We start from the raw sequence: 8,839 nt of genomic DNA on the forward strand, positions 1-8,839 counted from the left end.
GAATGAGGTCGCCAGAGGGCAGCTGCGGAGCCTGTGGAGGGGCTGTGGGGCAGAGATGAGCTGGAGCTCCCAGAAGCCAGCACTGGATAGAGCCCTTGCTCACCCAGAGGCAGAGGAGCCATCGGTTGCCTTTCCTATTTATATGTTGCCTGGGTGTCAGGGACTAGGCAGAGTCTAAAGCTCCTGGGATACCAGGGGAGCGCTGCTCCTAATTAGGGCAGAGCTAGATGTGGGGAGAACTTGAAGCAGCACCTGTCTGGAGACATGAGCACTTGTAAACAGGCCTGTGGTGACCTTGTGTGAGCTTCATCTGAGCTTGTAGATTAAGGAAGAGTAGCTAGTGTTTTACACGGCTGGAATCATACCCGTGTGTGTGTGTGTGTGTGTGTGTGTGTGTTAGAGACAAAGTGTGTGTGTGTTAGAGACAAAGTGTGTGTGTGTGTGTGTGTGTTACACCTGATGCTGATAGGTACTGTGGAGGAAAAGTGTGTGTGTGAGAGAGAGTGTGTGTGTGTGTGTGTGTGTTAGAGACAAAGTATGTGTGTGTGTGTGTGTGTGTGTGTGTGTGTGTGTCGTGGTGTGGGGGATGGGAATAGAGGGGCAGGGGCTGGCCAGGGAGGCAGCTGTCATAGTCTTACCAAAACACAAAGAAATTGCAGGTTATTAAACAAAAAGTGGCTCGATCAGGCATGGTCAAATGTTATTACTGATTATCCAGACAAGTACCGGCCAATCTCTAAACCTCCTGCTTTAGGAAAATCTTTAAAAAGTGGCAACAATGTGTTAGATCTGAGATTTTCTTACAAAGATTGGGGTCCCAGCTCTGTTTGATCCACTCAACTAGTACTTTTAAAGTACCTACTCTGTGCCCAACCCTGCTGGGTGATGTGGGTGTAAAGGAAATACTGGTAACACCCCCTGCCCTAGAGGAGCTTACCGACTTCTTGAAAAGACAAGACTTATAAAAATGAAACAGATTTAGGGAAAAATAAAAACCATTTTCAGGAAAGAACTAGGGTTTTGTGGCCTGAGAGGTCCATGGCGTCAGCAGCCATGGTCAAGCTCCCGGGGAAAGCTGTGCTCCTGAGCGGGGTCTGGATGCCTGGGAGAAGCCCCAGATAAATCTGCCTGTTTGTACAGGTTTGCACTTGACAGTGTAGTTGTTATCTGAGCCGCTCTGTTTGTGGGCGTATCCCCGGCACAGCATTTGGATATCAAGTCTTATGACATGTGGTTTCTTGGAGACGCTCCATCAGGGACTCGTGCTGGGAGGGCGTCAGCTGGCTGCCTGACCCGGAGAAGTCCAGCAATTCCATGGGCTCGTCCCAGTCTGCAGAGCGGGATAGTGTCCCGCTCCCTTTTACCTCAGGTGGTTGGGTAATGGGAGGGGTGGAATGTGGAAGCCCTGGAGGAAAGCCCTGTGCAGTGCAGGGCTTTATCATCTCCGCGAAATCTGTTCAGGCAGAAAGCAATAGGAGTCCACGCCTTTCATGCTATCCACCCTCTCCTGTGTCTATTCCTCGTTTTCCCAGTGTCCTCTCTTCCTTGGCTCTCCCCTGCTCTCTCCAGCTCCCTCCCACCCCTGCCCCTTAGGGCTAGCTGTTCCCCTGAGGTCTTTCCTCACCCCTCCCTCTGATCCCCGGCTTGGCTTCGGTGGTGATGGGAATGCATGTGCATTTCTCCAAGTCCAGATCTCCAGCCCTGCCCTTGTTCTTAAGCCCAGATCGCACCCTCTCTCTGAACGTCCTATGGGCCCACAGGTTAGCTTAGGCTCCTCTCCTCCCACCTCTGTGCTGCCATCACCAGTCACAGGGCTGCCACTTCCCCCTTAGATGCTGCTGGAATCCACCTTCTCAGTTTCTATTCTCACCACTATTTCCCTAGCCCACGCCTCATTCACTCTCACCCCAACCAGTATTTCAAAATGTTTGGCATTACCTGTATGTATATTTAGCAATAGAACTCCACCTTTTCTATGCCCCAAAGAAAACTTCTTTATATCTCTAACCAGTAAGATTTTAAACAGAGCAACTGTTCTGGCTGTGGTGGTTTGTGGGGTTCTCTCTCTACCCGGGGGGTCCTGCCCATCTTCTGCACCACTTCCCCCCACGTCCCCAGGCCCTGACACTAGGACCTCAAAGAGCATGGCATGAAAATCGCCCCTGCCCTCTTGTGACAGTCTCCTGAGCCATCTCTTTGTTCCTTCTTCATGCAGAGTTATTCTCTCAACCCAGACCTGGCAAGGTTCAAAATCTCCTGTTAACTTGTCATAGTTTATAGACTAAAGCCTGGACTCCAGCACTCTCCTCAGTCTGACCCACATCACCTTTTCTTCTTCATGTCCCTGCGTTTCCCTCCCTCCATGTGGTATAGCTCTGCATGAGCACTTGGAATTGCCCAACTCTGCGGGAAGTAAGCCTCCATACCTGCGGCTGTGCTGTTCCCTCTGCACGGAATACCTTTCCCCTTGCTGCTCTTTCTGGTGAAAAGCTATGTATTTCTCAGGTCTGTGTTAGATGTTGTCGCCTCCAGGAAATCTTGCACTTCCTCCTCATATGAACACACAATTTGCCATTCCTTCTCTGCTACTACAACATTCTGTTCATAGTTTTTTTTAAAAAAAATCCACTTATCTCATTGCCGTATAGTCACATTAAGGGCAGGAACAATGTCGTATATATTTTCAAGTCCCCAAAGCCCCCAGCCCAGCACCCAGTCTACTCCAGGCACCCATTTCCACGTTTGTTAAATAAACACAACTGAACGAGTGAATGGATTTGATATGCTCCTTAAAGCTCGAATGGGCAGGACACCAAGGCATCAGTTGCCTCAACCTGTCATTGGCTCATCATTCTTAAGAAGAGCCAGGCTGTGGGAGGGTTCCTGCTGTTGAACCCCAATTTGGAGATTGAGACTTTGCTTCCTGTTGCCAGATTTCCTTGGTACCAACTACTGAGTATCTCAAGTTTGTTTAAATCTTCACATTTACCTTTAGCCCACCGGTCAGTTGCTCATATCCCTCCTTCTCAGATGCTGTCTGCTTATCTGGGCATCTTCTGCCTGTCTTTATTTGCCATTCCCTCAGGTCACACTGGCAGGTATGCTTGCATCCCTTGATCTAGCTGTCTCAGAGAATGGCATCCCTCACCCAGGTGAAAAACCAGAGAGCGTCTCCCTGCTGAGTATTTCTGAAGAGTGAACTTTTCTTCAGCTCCACACCATCGTTCTAATCTTGATACCTTTCATGTCTCACCTGAGTTACCTCAGTTGCATTTTAATGACCCCTCTCAAGCATTCTCATCTCCACACTTTAGCCAGAAAGACCTTTAAAGTTGTAATACTGTTCATGTCACATCACAGTCCTTTTTAAACCCATCCACATCTTACCTTGCTTTTAGGAATAAAGACAACATCTGTATCTATAATAATAAAAGCATAATATGCTAATTAGACTGGATGTCCTTCTGGATGAAGCTGTGGTGGGTGGGGGCTGAGGCAGAGACCCGTAGCTGCCGCGGCAAGCAGGGGCCGACCCCCTTGCATGAATTTTGTGCATCGGGCCTCTAGTTTCTAAATAATGTAAGAAAAGAAAATGGTCTAAAAGCCGTGTGGTTCTGGCCACAGCTACTCCCAGCTTCTCTTTTACTGTCTGGTCAATGTCCCTTTTCTTCTAAGTCATGCATACACCCTGCTTCCTCTCACCCCAGGGTCTTTGAACATGGCTGGAACTCTGTTCTTTCAATGTAAAGCTCAAGCATCCGTTTATCCCAATGCCTACCCCCATTAGCTCTCAAGACTCCCTAAACTTCTCCTGTGATAGTTTTTAATTATGCAGTCACGTGATCATCCATTAATGTGTTTCCCTACCTAGACTCTAGTGAGGTCCAAAGACAAGGACCATGTCTATGTTGCTCATGATTTTATTGAGCCCTGTCATTAACATGGAGTTTGTGCTTCATACATATTATTAGATGAAGGGAATAGCCCCAGCATGACTCCACCTGTCTGGTCCCATAGAAGTTAACTGGGTCTATGTACAAACATGTCCTAGGTATGAGGCTCACCTCTCTAAGCCCAAGCATGGATACTGCCTTTTAAAGGGTAAATCATAAGACCAACATAAAAAAATGGGGCTACTGAATTCCTACTCAACATCCTGCATTGTTTATTGAAACTACTTGGATATGCATGTTTATTATTTAATTTTCTTGTTATAAGGAAATTGATAGATATTTCATACTATTGTACTTTAAATTTACTGTGCTTCCTTGAATTCAGAGCCAGTAAAAAATTCATCGCTTTATGTTAATTGTTTTCTCTTTTCAATCACATGAGTTCTAGTCCCCACTGAATTTCCTTTTTTTGTTTTAGCTGCCAGGGTACTCAGTGCTAAATTTCATGTTTAGCAGTAAAATTACCTCTGTCCAGGTATCTGATCACATCTCTTCTCTGCTGTTTTTAAAGTGGCTTTTTTATTGTGTTATGCTTAATTGTTAGAGACAATGTTTTTAAAAATATATTTTATTGATTTTTTACAGACAGGATGGGAGAGGGACAGAGAGTCAGAAACATCGAGGAGAGAGAAACATCAATTAGCTGCCTCCTGCACACCCCCTAATGGGGATGCACCCATAACCAAGGTACATGCCCTTGACTGGAATCGAACCCGGGACCCCTCAGTTTCCAGGCCGATGCTCTATCCACTGAGCCAAACCGATCAGGGCTATTAGAGACAATTAATATCTCTTTGTTAGAAATATATATTTATATATTACATTACATATTATATAATACTAGAGGCCTGGTGCACAAAATTTGTGCACTTGGGCGGGGCGGGGGGAATCCCTCAGCCTGGCCTGCACCCTCTCACACTCCAGGAACCCTCGGGGGAGGTCCCCAGCTGTTGGTTGGACATCTTTAGCACTGCCACAGAGGCGGGAGAGGCTCCCACCACCACTGCTGTGCTCGCCAGCTGTGAGCTCGGCTTCTGGCTGAGCAGCGCTCCCCCTATGGGAGCACACTGACTACCAGGAGGCAGCTCTTGAGTGTCCTTGAGCAGGATCAGGCTGAAACCAGCTTTCCAACATCATCCCAGGGGTCCCGGATTGTGAGAGGGTGCAGGCCAGGCTGAGGGACCCCGTCACTGCATGATCAGGGCCTAGGGAGGACGCGGGAGTTTGGCCAGCAGGGGAAGGACTGTGGGATGGCTCCAGAGTGTGTCTGGCCCATCTTGCTCAGTCCCTGATCTGCCAGACCCCAGCAGCAAGCTAACCTACCAGTTGCAGCGTCTACCCCCTGGTGGTCAGTGCATGTCATAGCGATTGGTCAACCAGTCGACTGTCTGCCCCCTGGTGGTCAGTGCATGTTATAGCGAGCGGTTGAGTGGCCTTAGCATATCATTAGCATATTACGCTTTGATTGGTTGAACAGATGACTGGACGACTGGACACTTAGCATATTAGGCTTTTATTACATAGGATATTATATTTATTTTATTTATATTATATTGCATACCTATGATGTATATGTTATATATGTTATAAAGCCCTCATACACCTTTTTTTTTTTAATACCACAGTAATAAAAACCCATATTCTTCATTTGGAGCAACTCTGGCAAGGGATGATGAAAAGAATTTGTGGAGTATGCCTCATGATGTGTCCCACACAGAGGCGGACGATGACAGAATCCTGTACAATTTGATAGTCGTTCGCAATCAGCAGGCCAAAGATTCAGAGGTAAGCACTTTTTGAGATCTTGTTTTATGCAGATGACAATGTCCATTAAAAACAGCAATGACTGAGAAAACCAGCTTGAAATTAAAGAATGAAGGATGAAAAATTTGACCTGAAGGCATTTTAACAGACTATAGTTGCTAACTATAGTTGGCCTTGGTAGGCCTGCTTGGTAAGCTGATAAGACTGGTATCTCATTATGACCTTAATGAGACAAATTACAATAGTACAGAAACAGCATGGCAAGAAGGGCCCGAAGGTAAATAAGAGAGATAGTCCATCTTGCACCTTTCCAGGTGTTCAGCAAGCCACAGTCAGAAGAGTCACACTGAAGGTTAGAGTGTACTTTGCATTATCGCCAATTCCATTAGTGGGGCATGAAAAGCAGTTTTATTATTTTTCTATTTAGATCTCCTTAAGTTGATCAAACAATAGCATATCTGCCAAATTTGAGATGATTTTTGTGACAAGGCTTGCATGGATGGGAATGCATGGCCTTGTTTCCTCTTTCATTAATGGGAAGAGCCAGTCCTTGCCCAGTTGGGGTTTCTGCTGGTGAGAATAGAGCTAATCCTTCTCTTTTCTTCTTCTTTCCCCACTCTGCCCAAAGTAGTAACAGCGATAGGGCCATATTACATATATGGTACACCTCTTTCTCCCCCGTCCCCATCCCCAGGGCCTGTGTGCATGTGGCAGGGGCTTCAAAGGGTGTTTGGAGCTGAGCCTGGCAGCTCTCTCTGGGGAACTCCTATGTCTCTACCCCATTTGTCTTCACTTTTGAAAAGGTGGTAGAGGAGGCAACGTGGGCTACAAAGTACTCTGAATAGACACAGCTCCATGTGGCTCATGAGTACAGACTGGGTCCGCCCTCCAAAATTCTTGTCATGTGTTAACTACAAGTTACATGAGGTGTTCAAATTTGAGTAAGTTCCATATCTATTATAATTGCTGATATCCTTTCCCACCCAGGATGAAATTGGTACAAATTTTAATAAAACAGAGGATTTTAGTTTTGAAAGAAAAATAAATCCTACCTAGGAACAAGGAACCCTAGATATTTTGCACAATACAGTTTGGAAGCTCAAGCAAGGTCTTAACCCCTTCCCCGGCAGAAACGTGTATACTCGTTTTCACAAAATGTTCTTTTTCAGTCGTCGACGAGTATACTAAGAAAATATGGTAAAAAAATATGGTTTATAGGAAGACGAGTTACAAACTGTTTTCATAACCAGCATCAAAAATACTATATAGAACCAAAATAAAAAAATTAGTCTGAAAAAGAAACGTTTTTAACAAAAAAATTGTTGGGGAAGGGGTTAAGGAAAACTGAACATTACGCTTTTCCTTAACTAGCAACAGCATGAAAGAACCCAGGAACATCCATATTTGGATTTCTCTGAAAAATGAAAAATAATTTCAAAACAGTGTGTGTGCTACTTATTTTCCCCTGTTGAATCTGAAGCTGGAGGAGGAAGGGTGACAAACAGATAAGGCTGAATTTGCAGTGTTTTCCTAAATTGAAAAAAAAAAATCATAAGACACATGGGAGAGTGAACTTAAAAGTAACTTGCAGTGTCAGAAAATGTAAAGGGGAACATTACTTTAATCTAATAGAATCCACTTTTCTTTTACACAAGCCTTCAAAAGCTAATGGAAAACGGATTTTCAGCAGAAGAAATAATGCATTTGCAGGCCTCCAAGTAGTGGAAAAATTATTGCTCTTTGAATCATGTAAAATGCTTTAATTTGACTGAGCAATAGTAAACAACCTCAAAGTCATGGCACTAAATCATTCTTCTTACGTTCATTCTCATTAAGCCAGTTGTACTTCACCTAAAACACTCTGTTCTAGGGAGCTTAATAATGGTTAGTGAAATGTCAACGCACCTTATTTATTTGTGTAAATAATTTAACCCAATGGAAAGATCTTGTCCTCCAAGATATTAATAATAGTGAAAACAGTGCCAGGCACTGTTCATCCACTTTACATATATTAACTATGTCCTTTTTACAACCCAGTGAGGTAGGCACTGTTATTTCTCTTTGAAGGGACTTGTCCAAGGCCACACAGCTGAAAGGGTGGAGTTAGGATTTGAATCTAAGCCTTGTGAATCCAGAGGCATAATATATAATGAGCACCATGAATGAAATTGTAAGAGACGAACAGATAGCGTTTGAGATTCAGTGTCCATTTTGCCGCACATGAGCAACGTGTGTCCAAAGCCCGTTTCTGTGACTTGCCGATGCCTATGCTAGGAAAGGCATTCTCACCCCAGGGGAGTGAGAGCTGAGTTTGGTTTGAGGATCCTGACCTTGTTTCAGGAAGTGTCCCCTTCCCTAAGTTATGGTTTTCCATGCTGAGTGCCGCCGGTTAGCTTCCTGCGCTGGTCTTGTGTTATTAGCTCTGAGATGTTTCATCTTTCTCCTTTCCATCCCTTCTTCACTTTGTTTAGTGTTTGGTCTCTGACCTATGTTCATTGGTGTCTCCTCTGATGGTTCCATAATGGTCTTTTTAGGACTTTGTGTGTGGCGTCAACATTTTTACTCTGCTGATTACAATTCTGATTAAGAAAATAAATGCTAAGAATCAAATTGTTCTCATAAATACTGAACCAAAGCACCGTTTGGTTCAAAATAGGTGATGTCTATTTGGCATTATCGGTGATAGAAATTCCATGTCTATTTTTAAGATGATTAAATCATTACATGCTCAGAAGTGTATGTAGTTCCATGACGAGGGCCTGTCTCCCTGTCACTGAGCAATGAAGGTCTCCAGGAGCACCAGATGCTGTGGGGCTGGAGTGACCTGTGAGAACTACACTGTGCTGAACCCTGGGGATCAGCCACATGCTGTTATTTTTTAAGATGATAGAGGCAAAAACAGAACATTCCTGGTTTACAATGTACAGTTTACTTCTCTGCTGGGGTCCAACCCCAGCAGGCCCAGGGGTCCCCAAAGGTGTGGACAGAGTTGGTGAAGAAGGAATGACATAGAGACAGCGTTCAGTTGATCAGCAGCCTTGCCAGGATCTCTAGCCACAATCTCCAGCCAAGTTCTGTGTCCATGTTCTCTTGCTAGGTTCTCCAGCCAGGTTCTGCAGTAA

At 44.9% G+C, this 8,839-nt stretch overlaps 1 protein-coding gene across 1 annotated transcript in view; it reads left to right on the forward strand.

Moving 5' to 3' along the window:
* The window catches only part of MREG (melanoregulin), a 42,571-nt gene that overhangs the window by 4,507 nt on the left and 29,225 nt on the right, over nucleotides 1–8,839 (forward strand). Inside the window, exon 2 of the mRNA XM_006758669.2 lies at nucleotides 5,579–5,738. Coding sequence (XP_006758732.1) covers nucleotides 5,579–5,738 — 160 coding nt within the window. The remainder of the gene's footprint in view (nucleotides 1–5,578; nucleotides 5,739–8,839) is intronic.

Source organism: Myotis davidii, unplaced genomic scaffold (assembly GCF_000327345.1).
Source record: "Myotis davidii unplaced genomic scaffold, ASM32734v1 scaffold2715, whole genome shotgun sequence".
Lineage (NCBI taxonomy): Eukaryota > Metazoa > Chordata > Mammalia > Chiroptera > Vespertilionidae > Myotis > Myotis davidii.